Below are 19577 nucleotides of genomic sequence, written 5' to 3'. Positions count from 1 at the left end.
GGCGCTCAAACCCATGAACCGTGAGATCATGACCTGAGCCGAAGTTGGATGCTTAACTAACTGAGCCACCTAGGCGCCCCAATGGAAAACATTTTTAAATTGAGGTATAACTGACATCTAACATATTAATTTCAGGCATACAACATAATGATTTAATACCTTCAATTTGTCCTTGATAGTGACTTATTAATCTTTTAGAAGCTGTACTGATATTGCTTTTTTTAAAAAATGTTTTTAATGTTTATTTATTTTTGAGAGAGAGAGAGAGACAGAGCACAAGCAGGGGAGGGGCAAAGGGAGAGGGAGACACAGAATCTAAAGCAGGCTCCAGGCTCTGAGCTGTCAGCATAGAGCCCAACATGGGGCTTGAACCCATGAACTGTGAGATCATGACCCAAGCCGAAGTTGGATGTTTAACTGACTGAGCCACCCAGGGAACCCAATATTGCTTCTTTCATTGCTGGTACTGGTAATTTATATTTTCTCTATTCTTTCTTGGTCAATCTTACTAGTGGTCTATAACTTTTATTAATCCTTTCAGATAATCAATTTTGGCTTTGTTAATTTTTTCTAATTGTCTATTTTCTATTTCATTGATTTCTGCTCTTTATTATTTATTTTCTTCTACATTCTTTGGGTATACTTTGCTCTTCTTTATCTAGCTTCCTAAGGTGGAAATTTATTTGTTGGTTCTTAAAAATTCTTTATAATAGAAAATATTTATGCTATAAATTTCCCTGGAATCACCCACGTTAGCTGCATCTACAAATGGGAATATATTGTTCTCATCATCATTCAGTTAAAAATATTTTCTAATATACCTTGTGATTTCTTCTTTGACCCATGGGTTATTTAGAAGTGCCATGCTTAAAATCTAAGTTTCAGAGATATTCTTCCAGATGTCTATTTAAAATTTATTTGTAATTTACTTACATAGTGGTCAGAGAACAAATTCTTTTCTCCAGCTTTATTGCAATATATTCAACATAACAACATTACATAAGTTTAATGTATACAACATGATGATTTGATACGTGTATGTGTTATAAAATCATGACCACAATAAAGAACACAACCATCATCTCACATGTTTACCATTTTTTGGGAAAATATATTCCCTAAGATCTGAATCTTTTGACATTTATTGAGATTTTATGCCCCAGTACATTTTAGTGAATGTTTAATGTATACTTGTTCCCTGTGCCATTGTTGATTATAGTGTTGTATAAATGTCATTTTAGTCAAGGTGACTGGCAGTATCGTGCAGATCATTCTATCTTTACTATGCCTTTACTATCTGTATCTTTAGATTTTTCATCTGGCTGCTTTACCATTACTGAAAGAAAGTTGTTAAAATCTTCAAGTATGATTATGGATTTGTCTATTTCTCTTTCATCTGTCAGTTTTTGCTTTATAAATTTTGAAGATCTATTATTAGGTCAGTACACATTTAGGAGTACTATCTCTTCCTGATGAAAAGATGCTCACACCTTGTAAAATATCCCCTTCATCTCTGGTAATTCTCCCCTTTTACATTCTACTTTGTCTAGTATGAATATAGCCAGTTACTTTCCTATGTTTATTGTTTATAGAATGCATCTATTTCATCCTCTTATTTTCAACCTATTTGTGACTTTATACTTAAGGTACATCTCTTGCAGACAGCATATACATGGGTCTTGTAGTTTTATCCAGTCTGACAATTTCTGCCATTTAATTAAAATGGCTAGCCCATTGGCATTTAATGTAATTATTGCTATGGTTGGATTTAAGTCTACCATCTTGCTCTTCATTTTCTATTTGCCCTCCCGTCTATTTTTTTCTTGTTCTATTTCTCCTTTCTTATCTATTTTTGACTGAATAAAAAACCCTAAAATTCCATTTAATTTTCTATTGGTTTTATATCTCTTTTTTTGGTGTGTGGCTATTCTCATTTTGGTGTGTGACCTCACGATAGTCAATTTACATTGAACTCCACTTGTGTGCCATTATTTTCATGTGTTTTACATTCACATACATAACATTTACTACTATATGTATATAATAAATCCCACAGTACAATGTGTCTTTCTCCCCATTATGTGGTTAGTTGAATTTGTAAAAAAAATTAAAAGAAAAAGGATAGTTTTTTACATCCACCCAAATATTTACAATTTCCAATGTACCTAATTTCTTCCTCAGATTTGAATTTCCATTTAGTATTACAACACTTCAACATGCAGAACTTCCTTTAGCATTTCCTGTGATGCAGGGCTAGTTGTGATGAATAAAATGTTTCTATTTCACCCTGAATTTTGAAGGATATATTAGCTAGATACAGAATTCTGAGTTGACAGGGGTTTTCTGTTGTTTCTTTTTTCAGCATTTAAGATTTTGTTCCATTGTCACCTGTGTTCCACTGTTTGTGATGCAAAGTCAGCTGCCACTGGTACTATTGTTCCCTTGTAGTTAATATATTTTTTCCTGCAGCTATTTAAAAAATATTTTTCTTGGGGCGCCTGGGTGGCTCAGTCGGTTAAGCGTCCGACTTCGGCTCAGGTCGTGATCTCGCGGTCCGTGAGTTCGAGCCCCGCGTCAGGCTCTGTGCTGACAGCTCAGAGCCTGGAGCCTGTTTCAGATTCTGTGTCCCTCTCTCTCTGACCCTCCCCCATTCATGCTCTGTCTCTCTCTGTCTCAAAAATAAATAAACGTTAAAAAAAAATTTTTTTTTTAATATTTTTCTTACTTTTCAGCAGACTGCAGTATGGTCTTTTTGTAATTACCTTGCTTGGGGCTTGCTGAGTTTCTTGGATTTGTCACTTGACATTTTTTAATAAGATTGGAGAAAATCCAGCTTAAAAGTAGAAAAAACTTGAATATCCATCAGCCTGGTGAGTGGATAAATAAAATGTGCTATATCCATGTAATGGAATATTATTTGGCAATAAAAATAAATGAAGCACTGATATGTGCTATAACATGGATGAAACTTCAAAACATGTAAGTGAGGGGCACGTGGGTGGCTCAGTCGGTTAAGCATCCGACTTCGGCTCAGGTCATAATTTCTTATGAGTTCGAGCCCCATGTTCTGAACTGTCAGTGCAGAGCCTGGAGCCTGCTTTGGAATCTGTGACTCCCTCTCTGCCCCTCCCCGCTCGTGCTCTGTCTCTCTCAAAAAGTAAATAAACGTTAAAAAAATTTTTTTAAGAAAAAAAAGAAAACATGTAAGTGAAAGAAGCTAGTCACAAAAGACCATATGTATGATTCCATTTACATTAAATCTCTGAAAGGCAAATCTATAGAGATATAACATAAAGTAGATTATTGAGAGCCTAGGGCTGATGGGGATAGGGGGAATATAAGATGACTGCAATGGGTTGCAATGGAGAGTAATGAAATGCTCTAAAATTGATTATGGAGATAGGTGTATAACTGTGAATATGCTGGAAGCCAATAAATTGTACCTTTTATTTTATTTATTTATTTATTTATTTATTTTGAGAGAGGAAAAGAGAGAAAGAGCATATGGGGAAGGGGCAGAGAGAAAGGGAAAGAAATCTTAAACAGGCTCCATACCCAGCACAGTCCATGAATTTGAGCCCCGCATTGGGCTCTATACCAACAGCTCAGAGCCTAGAGCCTACTTTAGATTCTGTGTCTCCCTCTCTCTCTCTGCCCCTCCCCCACTTGTACTCTCAAAAATAAAGTTAAGGGGCGCCTGGGTGGCTCAGTCGGTTAAGCGTCCGACTTCGGCTCAGGTCGTGATCTCGCGGTCCGTGAGTTCGAGCCCCGCGTCAGGCTCTGTGCTGACAGCTCAGAGCCTGGAGCCTGTTTCAGATTCTGTGTCCCTCTCTCTCTGACCCTCCCCCATTCATGCTCTGTCTCTCTCTGTCTCAAAAATAAATAAACGTTAAAAAAAAAAATTAAAAAAAAAAAAAATAAAGTTAAAACATAAAGAAAATTTATTATTTTTTTAATAATTTTTTAAAATTTAATGTTTATTTATTTTGAGAGACAGAGAGAGAGAGATAGTACAAGCAGGGGAGAAGCAGACAGAAAGGGAGACACAGAATCTGAAGCAGGCTCCAGGCTCTGAGCTGTCAACACAGAGCGTGACACAGGGCTAGAACTCACAAGCCGTAAGATCATGACCTGAGCCGAAGTCGGATGCTCAACCGACTGAGCCACGCAGGCACCCCCCCCAAAATTAAAAAAAAAACCAAAAACATAGGCAGTAATCTCTTGACATCAGCTGTAGAAACATTTTTATAGATATATTCCCTTTGGCCAGAGAAACAAAAGCAAAATTAAACTATTAGGACTAAACCAAATAAAAAACTTTTGTACAACAAAGGAAACCATCAACAAAACAAAAAGAGAACACACTCAATGGGAGAATATATTTGCAAATGATATATCCAATAAGGGGTTAATATCCAAAATATATAAAGAATTCATACAATTTAACACTAAAAAAACCCAAATAATCCAATTAAAAATAGGCAGAAGACATGAACAGATATTTCTACAAAGAAGATATCCAGATGGCCAACAGACCCTCAAAAGATGCTCAACATCACTCATCATCAGGGAAATGCAAATCAAAACCACAATGAGATACCACCTCACACCTGTCAGAATGGTTGAAATCAACAACACAAGAAGCAAGAGGTGTTGGCAAGGATGTGGACAAAAAGGAACCCTTGTGCACTGTTGGTGGGAATTAAAATCAGTGCCATCATGGTGGAAAACAGTATGGAGGTTGCTCAAAAAACTAAAGATAGAATCACCATAAGATCCAGTAATTCCACTACTGGGTATTTACCCAGAGAAAATGAAAACACTAATTCAAGAAGACAAAAGCACCACTCTGTTTATTGCAGCATTATTTATTAATAGCCAGGATATGGAAGCAACTCAAGTATCCATCCATAGATGAATGGATAAAGAAGATATGGTACATATATACAATGCAATATTAGTCAGCCATAAAAAAGAATGAAATCTTGTCATCTGCAACACATGGGTGGAGCTAGAGAGTATAATGCTAAGTGAAATAAGTCAGAGAAAGACAAATACCATATGATTTTACTAATATGTGAATTAAAAAACAAACAAATAAGAAAAGAAACGAACAAAAAAACCAGACTAATATACAGAGAACAAACCGGTAGTTAGTTGCCAGAGGGGAAGTGGATTAGGGGATGGGTTAAAATAGGTGAAGGGGATTAAGGGCAGTGAGTAATGTACAGAATTGTTAAATCACTCTATTTTACACCTGAAATTAATATAGCATATGATTAATATGTTAATCATACTGAAATTTTTTAAATAAATAAATAAATAAATAGATTTTTAAATGGCACATGACTGAATTCTCATAGTTAGGTAAAACGAAGTCATAAAAATGGTAGTTTTCTTTTAAATAAGGCTTTATAGCTAACAACTGTTTAACATCTATTATCTCAAGTGATTTTTTTCACAACTCTGAGGTAGTCAGTGTAGGTAGTGTTATCTCCATTTTGCAGATCAGAGAAGTGAGGCTCAAAGATACACTTTTAGTCCAAGTTAACACATATAATTCATTCCACCAGGAATTTTAAAGTTGGTTTTTTTTGTGTTTGGTTTTTTTTTTTTGTTTTTTTTTTTTTTTTTTTTTTTTGAGAGAGAGAGAGTGTGCATGCATGCAAGTTGGGGAGGGGCAGAGAGACAGAGATAAAGAATCCCAAGCTCTGTGCTGTCAGCACAGAGGGGCTCTATCTCATGACCTGTGAGATCATGACCTGAGCTAAGATCAAGAGTTGGATGCTTAACTGACTGAGCCACCCAGGCACCCCCACCAGGGTTTTAATTGTAAATCTAGTATTCTTCTATATTATGCTGAAAGGACTAATTCTCTGTCTCCCTTTTCTCTTCACTCGTTTTTTCTAGTGCAGAACTTCCTTTCTCCTTTTTCATTGATATATTAAATATCAGAGAGCAAAAATAGAGTCAAAGGCAAGTAGAAATATAATCACTTTCTTTAACTCTGATTCCTGAGGAAATTGAGAGTTGGGAGAACTACCTAATGGGGGCAAATTTATGGCATTGTTTTCCCCAAATAATTCTATGGTTACTTCCTTTTAGACAAACCAACCCATGAGCAGAGAATAATTTTTAATATCTACTGTATAAAGTCTAATTGTATTTATTGGAAATGCATATGCATTAAAAGTCTCTGATGTGTTCTGCTTAGTTGTCAGGTCCAGTAACTACTTTTATTCCATATAGTTTTCTGTACTAAGGGTTTTGTCTAATTAAGTATGATGTCCTTAATCATTCATTAATATGGACTGATCTTTGGAAAGATCTCTATTTCTGAAAACAACTTAAGGTGAATCTTTTTATGTCTGTGTATCCTCACAGCAGTCCCCACATTAATTTCTCTACTCCAAGGCAGAGTGGGATAAATAACTATTACCTGAACTTTAGGAAGTAAAAGACGAAGGATTAAGAGGCACAGGCAAAAAACAGATATTGAGTTTCGGATTCAAACCTAAAGTTTGACTTATGATAGTATGGTACAAAGAACCCCAAACTAGGAGTTAAAAGACATGAGTGTTAATCTTGATTCCACCACTTGGTTATCTGTGTAATTTTGAATAAGTCATCTTTACCTCTGATTATCCTTTTCCTCATCTTTACAATGGACTGAAAATACATTTGTAAAATATCTTGCCTCTTATTTCCCAAGCTTATGGTGAGGGTCAAATGACATAACATCTATGAAACTATAAAGCCCTATGCAAATATAAAGTAATACATGCATGTGTGTGTGTGTGTGTGTGTGTGTGTGTGTGTCCTCAGCTACTTTCCAATATAATTTGAGTTTGATATTTGATGGTCAAATTCAAGCTACTCAACAATTATTTTAAGTAAGTCACAGAATTTGAGTAAGTCATAGTCTCTAACTTGTAGGAATTCATAGTTAAGAGAGGACACAAACATTAAAAATAAATAATCATATAATAAAGGAATAAGGTAATAGAGGTATATACTAAATTCTTTTACAGACCAACACAAAAGTAAATTAATCTTATGTGAGGGCAAAGGGACAGATGTCAGACAGGAGATAACAACTAGGCTTAAAGGAAGAGCTTGAGTTGCTAGAATTTTATCTAGATACATGGGGTTCACAATAAAACACACACAAAAAAACCACAAGATCCGCGTTATAACTGGCTCTGCCTTCAATAATTAAAACTAGTACTTGATCTCTTTAGACTTCTCTTACCACAAGTCTAAAATAAAATGTTTACCTAAGATAAATTCCTAAGTCTTTCCAGCTCTAAAATTATATGATTCTATGAGTCAAACTCTGGCCATTGTACAGATATCAAGAAAGAGAATTCAAGAAAGTAATAAAATGGTCACAATGATTAAAAAAGGACATTTCCCACTAACTACTTTTTCTTGGAATTCAAAAGCCTGAGAATGATATTTATCTCTACCTAGAATAAGCTCTAACACAGTGAAGAGAGGAAATTGGAATGATAACAAGAAGCTGAGAACCAAACAATGCATGTGGATAGCAGGAAGTTAAGCATTCAGTTTAGCAAAGATGTTGCTTAGACGACTAAGGACATAGGCAGTAGATGAGAAGTTACAATGTTTTTATTCCTATATACTAAAAAAAAACCTTGGAATAAAATCATAACCAGATATTAAAATGTACTCTTCCATAAAATGAGGTAGTTGTCTGTTTGAAGTTTTGCCTTGTTAAACAGCTTCAGAAAAAACTATTTGTATAAAAGGTCTGTTTAAGAATTATAAAGGATCAGAAACCTAAATATACACAACTGAATTGGTTTCAGGAATGGTACCAAAGGTGAACACTGTCAAGTAATATACTTCACCAAACATTTATTAAACTATGTTTAAAAGTTCTGGTTGTTGCAAAGCATAGTCCCAGTACTCAAGGGGTTCACTGACCTACTATCAAGACTTTAAGGAAGAAAAAATAGTAACTCTTACCCATCAATCATACTTTCAGGAGGGTGTTTTTCATCACTTGATGTAGCTAAAATCACTTCCGCCCCCTCAGAGCTCAAACACAGGTCATTTTTTCTCATCTTAAAGTGTTTAATCTGCAAATAAAACAATAATAAAAATAGTAAATTCTTGATTCTCTGAACTTGATCTGCGAAAAGGAAGACAGAGAAAGCCTGTTGCCTAGCACACAGCTTAACAACCAAGCTATTCAACAAGTGAAAGGGACTCTAACGTTTATTTACATAAGTAAACTCCTAACCTCTCCCAGCAGTAATCTGTAAGAAAATGATTATTTCTACTACTCTAACTCCACAAAACAAGACTCTGACTACTCTGACATCATTTCTCTGATTCTAAAATTAAAAGTCCTCAATAATGATATAGAACCAATTAACAAGCTAAAGTGGCATGAATTAATGGGTAAATTTTTAAATATTTTATTCTCAAATTAGTTAACATACAGTGTGGTCTTGGCTTCAGGAGTAGAATCCAGTGATTCATACTTATATGTAACACCCAATCTCATCCCAACAAGTGCCCTCCTTAATGCCCATCACCCATTTTCCCCATCCCCATCAACCCTCAGTTTGTTCTCTGTATTAAGGGTTTCTTCTGGTTTGCCCCCCTCTCTGTTTTTATCTTATTTTTCCTACCCTTCCCTTATGATCACCTGTCAAGTTTCTCAAATTCCACATGAGTGAAATCATGTGATACCTGTCTTTCTTCAACTGACTTATTTTACTCAGCATAATACCCTCCAGTTCTATCCATGTTGTTGCAAATGCCAAGATTTCATTCTTTTTCACTGAATTACTGAGTAAATTTAAAAAATTATTTATATTGTTATATTTCTGAAATTTCTTTTTTTAATTTTTTAAGTTTATTTATTTATTTTGAGATAGAGACAGAGAGAGTGAGTGGGGGAGGGGCAGAGACAGAGAGAGAGAGACAGAGAGAGAATCCCAAGCAGGCTCCGCACTGACAGTGCAGAGCCTGACATGAGGCTCAAACCCATGAACCATGAGATCATGACCTGAGCTGAAACCAAGACACTTAACCAGCTGAGCCACCCAGCTGGTGCCCCATATTTCTGAAATTAAAAAAAATCTGGAACATGGGGCGCCTGGGTGTCTCAGTCAGTTAAGCATCCGACTTCGGCTCAGGACATGAGTGTGCGGTTTGTGAGTTCCAGCCTCGCATCAGGCTCTGTGCTGACAGCTCAGAGCCTGGAGCCTGCTTCAGATTCTGTGTCTCCCCCTCTTTCGGACCCCCCCCCCCATGTTCATACTCTGTCTCTCAATAATAAATAAAAATGTTAAAAACATTTTTTTTTAAAAATCTGGAACATAAAAGCAGATTTTTTGTGACTGTTTACCCATACATTTATCAACTGAAAATAGCAAACTACATTATTCACAACTTGAAAGGTATCTTACCATCATTATTTTTTTGATGCAGAATATAAAATAAGAGAGAAGACAAGCTTTTGCTTATTTTTAAATTCTACATCAGTCACTTGGGTCACGGGTTTCAAGACATTTCTATTGTATGGTAATATTTTAAGTTTAATAAAAGTATCCTGAAAAGATATCATTGAGCTCTACTATGGATCCTGGTAGATAAGACAGAAGATGAGAAAAGATTCCATCAGATCTCACTCACCTTTCTCCTTGATCTGGTCGTGACAGGGCACAAACCAATATGTAGATGCAAAGTGACTATGAAGCTGAATCTATAAAGAATTAAAAGACAAAGAGTGTTTGGAAAAAGGAGAAAAGCTCCAATACCCTTCATACTCCGGCCTCAGTCTGATTTTTTTAAAAAGTGAAACTGTTTCAAATAAACAATCAACAAATTACAGAGAATATCACAGATGTTAAATAACTATGTACCCACTGTCCAGATTTAATAAATATTAACATTTTTGCCCATTTCTTTCCTTGCCCAAAGGTAACAGCTATTCTCAAGTTGATAAATACGCCTCCTTACTATGTTTTTATATTTTTACCATATATGTATCCATAAATGACATGCACTGTTCTCTTAAAACTTAAATGCTTTCTCTCTCTCTCTCTCTCTCTCTCTCTATATATATATATCCTTATGCTATCCGCTTTTTTCATTCAAGTTTTTAATCGTGTTGATATATATATAAATCTACTTTATTCACTTCAACTGCTGTCAGGTCTTTCTCTATTTCTCTAATGATGAATATGTGGGTAAGTTTCCAATTTTTTGCTATTATAAACAAATTTGAAATGAGTATCTTTGTGTATGTATCCTTAGCACATGTGGGAGAAAGTCTTTATGATAAAAGTCTCTTTACAGAAGTAAAATGGCAGAAACTTAGAATCAGCATATCTTCAAGTCAATAATTGATCAACTAGATGTCTAAATTTTAACAATTTACACTACCATCAACAATGTATGAGAGTTTCTGCTTCCTCATATTCTCACCAGTTTGGTATTGTTAGATATTTTGGCTTTAGCCAATCTCATCGGTGTGAAATGATATCTCAATAAGGTTATAATTCATATTTGTATAATTATTAGTGAGGTTGAATACTGTTTCATATGATTATGAGCCATTCAGACCTCCTTCTGTTATTTGCTCTTCCTTATCCTTTGTTCACTTTTCTATTGTGTTGCTTTTTAAAACTTTTGTCATCCTTTGCTCTTCGATTTATGGGGATTTTTAAAATAAAATATTCTGGATACAAATCCTTTGTTTTATTTGTTGCAAATATCTTCTACTCTGCAGTTTGATTTTTCTTTTTAACTTTGTGTGTGTGTGGGTGTAAGAGTTTTCCCAACCCCACTTTTTATTGCTTAACTATAACATATAAACAGAAGACAACACAAATCAGAAGTATGTAGAGCAATAAATTTTCACAAAGTTAACACACCCAGGTAACCAACACCCAGGTAAAGAAGTAGAATATTATCAGCACTTCAGAAGCCCTCTGCATGCCCCCTCCCAGTCACTACCCTTCCCACCTTTCCAAGGTTAAGTATGGTCCTTATTTCTTACATTAATTTTGACTGAGATTCATATACATAGACTCATACAGTTTGTACTCATTTGTATCTGGCTTCTTTCATCATTGTTTTTGACACTTACCCATATCACTGTGTCATAGACTTGAAGTGCAACTAAGTAAAGATGCAATCCAGCCCCAACCCAGCTCAACCTCTAATAAAATCAAAGAAATCATCCCCCAAGTGGAGCTTCACAGGAAGTTTGGTATGAACTGAAAAGCAAAGAAAGATTTCTGTGACCTTGGGTACTTAGATCCCAAAGCCCTGATGGAGGGGACTGATCTGAAATCAGAGGTAAACTGAATATCTGAAATTAGAGGTAAACTGAACTATTTATTTTTATTTTTTTAAGTTTATTTCTTTATTTTGAGAGAGACAGAGACAGTGTAAGCAAGGGAGCAGAGAGAGAGAGAGAGGGAGGGAGAGAGAGAGACAGAGAGAGAGAATCCTAAGCAGGCTCTACACTGTCAGCACAGAGCCCGATGTGGGGCCTGAACTCATGAAATTGTGAGATCATGATCTGAGCCGAAACCAGAGTCAGACGTTTAACCAACTGAGCTACCGAGGCACCCCTGTAAACTGAAACTATTTAAATAAAACTACAACTCAGTCCAATCCTGAGGTGGACTAAAGTGATCTGCCCCTTATCCTGGCTGCTGGGCAAAGAAAATTGTCTCTCTGGGAAAAAGCATTATCTACTTCAGGGTCTACTGTTCTTTTAAACACAACATCCAATATACAAAATCACTTCAGCGGATCTATAGATGACCCAAGTGCTGGAATTACCTAAGATAGCTATTATAAATCTGTTAGATAATTTAGTGAAAAGATGGACAAGGGAATTTTAGCAGAGAAATGGAAACTAAAGAAAAACAAAATGAAAATTCCAGAACTGAAAAGCATAGTATCTCAAATAAAGAATTCATTAGATAGGCTTAGCAACAGATTGGATCCAACATAATAATGGGTCAGTGAACTTAAAGACAGGTCAACAGAAATGATCCAAAATGAAATACAGAGAAAAAATGAAATACAATAGAGCATCAGATACTTGTGAGACATTATCAAACTATTCTGAAATACATGTAATTGGAGTCCCAGAAGGAGAGGAAAAACAATACTATAGAAGAAAAATCTGAGGAGATGTGGCTGAAAATTTTCCAAAATCTATGAAAGGCATAAACCGAAGATCCAAGAAGCTCTTGAATCCTAAGCTGGATAAACACAACAAAGAAAACCCCACCTAGAGGCATCTTTATTGCTGAAAATTAAAGAAAAGATAAAAAATTAGTAGCAGCTAAAGCAAAAAAAAAAAAAAAAAAAAAACAACATTACATTTGGAAGAACAAGAATAAAAACTGACTTCTCATCAGAAACAATAGAGACCAAATGACAATGAAATGACATCTTTAAAGTGCTAACAGAAAAAATATAGAATTCTATATCCACCAAAAACACCATTCAAAAGTGAAGGCAAAATAAAGGCATTTTTAGGCAAACAAAAGCTGAAAGAATTTGTTATCAGTAGACCCACACTACAAAAAATATTAAAGGAAGTGCTGTGGGCCAAAGGGAAAGGATTTCAGGTTGAATCCTGGATGAGTGGGAAGGAAGAGCATTGGAAATAGTACATATATGACTAACTTAAAAGACTATTTAAAATTTTTCTTTACCGGGCTAGTATCCAAAATCTATAAAGAACTCCCCAAACTCCACACCCGAAAAACAAATAACCCAGTGAAGAAATGGGCAGAAAACATGAATAGACACTTCTCTAAAGACATCCAGATGGCCAACAGGCACATGGAAAGATGCTCAACATCACTCCTCATCAGGGAAAAACAAATCAAAACCACACTGAGATATCACCTCACGCCAGTCAGAGTGGCTAAAATGAACAAATCAGACTACAGATGCTGGCGAGGATGTGGAAAAACGGGAACCCTCTTGCACTGTTGGTGGGAATGCAAACTGGTGCAGCCACTCTGGAAAACAGTGTGGAGGTGCCTCAAAAAATTAAAAATAGACCTACCCTATGACCCAGCAATAGCACTGCTAGGAATTTACCCAAGGGATACAGGAATGCTGATACATAGGGGCACTTGTACCCCAATGTTTATAGCAGCAATTTCAACAATAGCCAAATTATGGAAAGAGCCTAAATGTCCATCAACTGATGAATGGATAAAGAAATTGTGGTTTATATACACAATGGAATACTACACGGCAATGACCAAGAGTGAAATATGGCCTTTTGTAGCAACGTGGATGGAACTGGAGAGTGTTATGCTAAGTAAAATAAGTCATACAGAGAAAGACAGATACCATATGTTTTCACTCTTATGTGGATCCTGAGAAACTTAACAGAAGACCAGGGGGGAGGAGGAGGAAAAAAAAAAGTTAGAGAGGGAGAGAGCCAAACCATAAGAGACTCTTAAAAAGTGAGAATAAACTGAGGGTTGATGGGGGGTTGGAGGGAGGGCAGGGTGGGTGATGGGTATTGAGGAGGGCACCTTTTGGGATGAGCACTGGGTGTTGTATGGAAGCCCATTTGACAATAAATTTCATATTAAAAATAAATAAATAAAAATTAAAAAAATAAAAAAATATAAAATTTTTCTTTACAAAACTATTGACAATTTAAAAAATAGCAATGAATGATAGGGATTGAACAGATAGAAATAACAAATACAATAATAATACAAAAGGCAAAAGAAGGATAAATGAGACTATTCTTCATAGAGTCCTTGTCAGGTTCTTGAACATTAAGTGATATAATATTGATTCAAAGTAGATTAGGATGTTAAAGATGAATGTTGTAATCCTAGGATTAGAATTAATTCACCACTAAAAGTCACAAAACAAAAAATTATAGGAAGAAGGCCAATAGAAAAGAAAAAAAATGGATTTCATAAAAATACCTGTTTAATCTGAAAGAAAGCCAACAAGGAGAAGAATCAATAAATAAAAAATAAATGGCAAGAAGATAGTTTTAAACATAAATACACTGATTATTCCATTAAATGTTAATAAACTAAACACTACATTATCAGACTGAATTTTAAAAACCCCAATAGATGGGGTGCCTGGGTGGCTCAGTCGGTTGAGGGTCTGACTTCGGCTCAGGTCATGATCTCACGGTTTGTGAGTTCAAGCCCTGTATTGGGATTGCTGCTGTCAGTGCAGAGCCCGCTTCGGATACTCTGTCTCCACCCCCCTCTCAAAAATAAACATTAAAAAAAACCCAGCAGATACGTTTTTCAGGAGATGCTCTAAATATAAGGATAGAGGGAAAGTAAAAGGATAGAATAACAAGTCTTGATATCTGATAAAGTAAATTCTTCTACTTAATTTTCAAAACTGGTTTGGGTCTATGCTTTGTACCTTAATTACAAGAAAGATTTTTTTAAGCTACAGAAAAATATTTTTTGAGATGTTGACTGTAATTCAATTCCATTTATAGATTAATTTGGAGAGAATATCATGTTTATGATAATGAGTCTTCAAATCCATGGATCCAGCATCTCTCTTCATTTAAGACTCCTTAAGTCCTGAAATTGTTCTCTACTTTTGCCTAAACATATCTTCACCTCTTCTGTTAGGTTTATTCTCAGATGTCTTATGGTTTCTATTGCTATTGTAAATGGGATTAAAAAAAAAACATTATTTAAAAAAAATCTTATTCTCTGCCATACAAGGAATATTTCTAACATTTCATCATTAAATGTGATGCTCACTGAAGGCTTTTTTTCTTGGATACTGTTCTTTGGGTTATAGAAATTTCCTTCTCTTTTTAGTTTGTTAGTTTTTTCCATGAATAAACATTGAATTTTAACAAATGCTCTTCTAATATTTACTAAGATGATCAATTCCTACAGATTGATAAGGTGATAAATGAAATCAAGGTTTTCTAATGTTATAGTATCCTCAGTTCCTAGCATAAACTCTACCTATGTGGCCAAGGTATATTACCATTTTTATCCAGAGTTGGATTCAGTTTGCTAATAATAATTTTTAGAAATACATTTCTAAGTGAGACTGGCTTGTAGTTTTCCTTTGTTATTCAGTTCATATCTGGTCTTACAATCAAGACTGTACTCCCAACATAAACAAGTTGGAGAGCTTCCCTTTTGTTTAGTTATTGGAGCAATCTATATAAGACAGAGCTTATTTGATCCTGTAAGCCTGCTAAAATCTCTCTAGGCAAATTTTTTGTTTTTACTATTTCAAATTCAATTGTTCGCTTCAGGTTTTCCACACTGCCTTGAATCAATTCTGAAGTTTCTATTTTGAAAAATATTATCTATTTCTTGTCTTTATATTTATTGGCATAAAGTTCATTTTTATTGTAATTTAAAAATCTAGTATTATAGCACCTTTTGGGATGAGCACTGGGTGTTGTATGGAAACCAATTTGACAGTAAATTTCATATATTAAAAAATAAAAAAAATAAAAAATAAATTAAAAAAAAAAAAGAACTATGTAAAAAAAAAAAAAAAATCTAGTATTATAGAGTTGAAAGCCATGGTGAGATTGGTCAAGAAAAAAGGAATATGTTCTGACATTTTCTACTTGTGCCTCTTTTTTTGGCTTTTTTCTTGCATTTAATACTATCGATACCAGAGAACTAGTGTTAGATGCTGTTAGCACTTAGTTTGAAGAAAGATGATAAATTCCTAGAAATACAGATCAATGAATTTGGGTGTTAATTTTCAACAAAATTCTAAAATTAATAAATTTCAGTATTAAAACGATAACCTTGAAAACATAAATAAGAGAGTAGTACAATAGGAAGGAGCAATAACATTAGTTCACAAAGATTGTAACAAACATTTCTTGTTTTTTTGATAGAGTCACTACCAATTAGGGACATGTTCTGAACATTTCAACAAAACTTCAGACAAAGCCTCTCAAGATACACATGGACCAGATGGAGAAATGTCGGCTGGGTGACAGGCAGTACTTTAGGTAGATATTTATAACTCTTTGAGTGGCTATGCTCAAAGAATGACGATTAATGGAACAGAATGAACTATGAAAGACCTCTGTCTTTATGCCATTCAACATTTTTATTAATTAAAGATGGAAAAAGTATGCTTATCAATTTTGCGGATGACACAAAGCTGGAATGTCAGGTAATACGCCGGATGACAGAATTAGCACACAAAAAGATCTGAGCAAGGCAGAAAGATGGGGTATGATGAATAATATATTTAATAAGGATAACAATAAACGCCCATACTCAGACTTAAAAAATCAATCACACAAGGATTGGGTCTAGATTGGGGGTGGCAAACTACTGCCTCTGAGCCAAATCTAGCCTGCCATCTGCTTTTGTATGGCCTATCAGCTGAGAATGTTTTTTATTTTAAATTACTTTTTAAAATTAAAATAATATCTTGTCATGCTCATCCATGTATACACTGTCTGTGGCTACTTTTGTGTTACAGTGACTGTCATAGAGATCCAAAGGCTCATAAAGGTGAAAATAATTATTACCCAGCCCTTTACAGAAGAAGGGTGGTTTGCTGACCACTGATCTAGATATGTAAAATGTATAGGTTTGGTTCACTACAAAGTCACAGTATAGGGCAAGAGTGTACATATCCACCCCCCAAAGGTAGAGGAGTACTATCTTAGATTATAGCAGTAGAGGTAAGGAGGAACTATATCCATCAAAATTTGTGAATACTAAGGACCAGGCATTGTGCTTGCTAGTAATGCAAAGATGACTACAACCTAAGACAAAGATGGTGACTAAGCCTTGGTTCTTGCCTTCAAGCTCAGAGTCAAGGAAGATGGACAAACAGGCAACAAATATTATACTATGTTATGTGTAATAATGTGAGCTACATCCAGAATCGTGTTCGGTTCTGGGTAGTATATTTTAAGTAGGACATTGTCAGACTTCATATTGTCAGAGGAAAACAAAAAGTTCATGATGATCTATGAATTATCACATGGAGAAAGTTGAAAGAATTAGGAGCTGAAATGTTTCAAAAGAGAAAAATGCGATTAATATCACAAGTGTTCAAAAATGAAAAAAGGATTAGAATTTTTCTTTTACAACTCCAAGAGGGAGAACTGGACTCAACAAATACAAATTTTAAACAGGAAGAAAGACATCACAGATAAAAGAACTTACTGGCAAAGTAAAGGTTTTAAGTCTTTTCCATCCTTGAAATGTCCCAGACAAGTAGATAATTTATGGAGGAAACTAAAGAAAGGATTCCTGCATTGGTGGTTCTTTGAGACTGGATCACGTTCTGGGAAAGACAGACTGAGAACAGATAATGAGGAATCTTAAAAGCCAGGTTAAAGTCAATGGGCTCTATCCTATGGTTCTCAATAGGACTGGGGTGATTTTGTCCCCCAGGGACATATGACAATTTTTTTCCTTTTTTTTTTTTTTTTTTTTTTTTTTTTTGAGAGAGAACACACTCATGCCAGAGCAGGGGAGGGTCAGAGAATCTTAGGTAGGCTTCACACCCAGTGCAGAGCCCTGTGGGGCTTGATGTCATGACGCGAGATCATGACCTGAGCTGAAATCAAAAGTCAAGTTGCCTTAACCGACTGAGCCACCCAGGTGCCCCAACAATTTTTAAAGAGTTTTGCTGTCATAACTTGGTGTGTGCGTACGTGTGTGTGTGCGCGCGCGTGCGCTACTATGGGCACCTAGTGGGCATTTTGTGATGCTTCTAAATATCCCACCGTGCACAGGACAGTCCCCCACAACAAATAATTATCTAGCCCAAAATGTGAGTAGTAAAGAAGTGGAAAAACCTTATGGTAATATATTTGGGGGTGGAAATGTGGGGGTTGGAGTCTTAAGCAGAGAATATGCTTTAAAAAAGTTATGTTTTAGGGAAAAGTATCTAGCATTGATGTGTAGTATATGAATAAGGAAAGGATATACGCTAAACGTTCAGTTTTCTTGCCTCACATTATCATCTAAGTTGTCTGAGGGAAGCCAACATGTACTTTAACACAAAACTCACTTCATACCTCCTTATGTCCGTCAATATCCTTCCCATTTCCTGTGTTGGATGTAATTATTTAATGGCAGAAGTTGAGTTCTCTTTAAGGTTCCTTTGTTGTGGTTAATAAGAAAGAGGCAAACTAGCCCCAAAGAAACCCACCAGACAACTCCGTACATATGTTGCTTCCACAATTACAAGATGCAGGTTTGCGATGTAGTCTAAACCCCACCCTGGGATACCTTACTCTAAATCAGGTATTCCCTTAGGGCCTCAGTTTACTAAAGGGGGTGCACTCTGAGGTGCCATCCTCTGCACCTTTTAAGGTCCCTGACCCTGGACTTCCCTGATGTCTTATCCTGTACTCTAAACCCAGGGCGACTTAGCCACCCTTTAATCTCCAGTTCACATGACATTTCTGGTCCCTTTCTGAAAACCTAGAGGAGTCAATTTCGCAGTATCCCTGACTTGGTACTCCCAGGGGCCAATGCCTTCGGCTTGGTATCCCTAGAAAGGCAAATCAGCTCTGACACTACCTCCTCGCTTCCATCCCAAACCCTTCTCAGTTCAAGGCCATTTCAGGACCTCCGAGGGTCCTAAACACTCCGACTTGATCGCCCCACTCCAAATTGTATAAAATGTATTAAATGAACCCACATCGCGATGCATAATATATGGCTTATGTACCAGTTGAGAGGTTATTTTGGTAGACTTATTAATTTCGATTTGCAATTGTTTTTCACTTTTGAGAGTGAAAACATCATTTCAGGGCTCAAAAAAGTTCGTGGAATGCCACTGGTGTCTGCGTCAGACTTCATCCATGTCCCCACTCGGGCCGCCTCTCAGCGCCCTCCCGCCTTCCACCTCCTCGCCGCGCGTCTCCTCGCAATCCTCCCCACTCTCGCTCGCCTCTCCACCAGCTCCCCGCTCTGTCCGCCCCCGTCCAGCCAGGATCCCACCCACCCAGGTGCCGGCCCAACCATCCCCACCGCCCCGCCGCCCCGCTCGCCTGCGCTCCCGTTAGCTCCAGGCGGGCGGACAGTCCAGGCTCCGGAACCTCCTTTCCGTCCCGCCCCGCCCCGCCGCGCCGCGCCGCGCCGCAGCGCGCCCCGACCCCTAGCCCCGCCCGCTACTCCAGGCCTCCAAAGAGTTCCCGGGAGCGCGCACTTCTCTACTCGAGCTCTTCGCTCCACCCCACCCACAGGCCCCGCCCCGCGAAATCCGTCCCCGTTCTCAGCCGCGCTCTCGGGGCGCGCTCCCATCTCGACTCCGCGTTCCTTGCCCCACCTCTCCCGCAGGCCCCGCCTCCGAGTTCTCCTTAACTTCGCGGCTAAACTACGCAGCCCCACCCTAGGGCCTTTCCTCAAAGCAGCGGCCGAGCCCGCGCCGCCTACCCTCCCCCCACCTCATATTAATCCCAGGGGCTTTGTAGGACCCAGGGGACCCGCCCTTACGCGAACACGCATGCGCAATCTCCACCTTTCCCGGATCCGAGCCCTCCGCCCTCAGGTCTCCAGCCCGGGGCCCGGCCCCGCCTCCAGCCCGGCCCC

At 37.0% G+C, this 19577-nt stretch overlaps 1 protein-coding gene across 9 annotated transcripts in view; it reads right to left on the bottom strand.

The window, feature by feature from the left end:
* IFT25 (intraflagellar transport 25) overlaps window positions 1–19568 on the bottom strand; it is a 42822-nt gene extending 23254 nt beyond the window's left edge. The window contains exons 1-5 of one of the 9 annotated variants that reach the window (XM_060626870.3): window positions 19482–19500; window positions 17196–17330; window positions 11132–11261; window positions 9673–9742; window positions 7993–8105 (exon numbers count right to left, since the gene is read on the bottom strand). In XM_060626870.3, coding sequence (XP_060482853.1) covers window positions 7993–8090 — 98 coding nt within the window. In that variant the 5' untranslated portion in view covers window positions 8091–8105; window positions 9673–9742; window positions 11132–11261; window positions 17196–17330; window positions 19482–19500. Of the gene's footprint in view, window positions 1–7992; window positions 8106–9672; window positions 9743–11131; window positions 11262–17195; window positions 17331–18055; window positions 18866–18891; window positions 18988–19036; window positions 19132–19314; window positions 19407–19481 lie in introns of those variants that run through there. The other 8 variants (XM_078451895.1, XM_060626874.1, XM_078451893.2 and 5 more) reach the window with 8 other exon arrangements.
* Between the last annotated feature and the right edge of the window lie 9 nt (window positions 19569–19577).

This window comes from Panthera onca, chromosome C1 (assembly GCF_046562875.1).
Source record: "Panthera onca isolate mPanOnc1 chromosome C1, mPanOnc1 haplotype 2, whole genome shotgun sequence".
NCBI lineage: Eukaryota > Metazoa > Chordata > Mammalia > Carnivora > Felidae > Panthera > Panthera onca.
The sequence above is the reverse complement of the archived record's forward strand: the minus strand, read 5'-3'. Positions and strand labels throughout refer to the sequence as shown.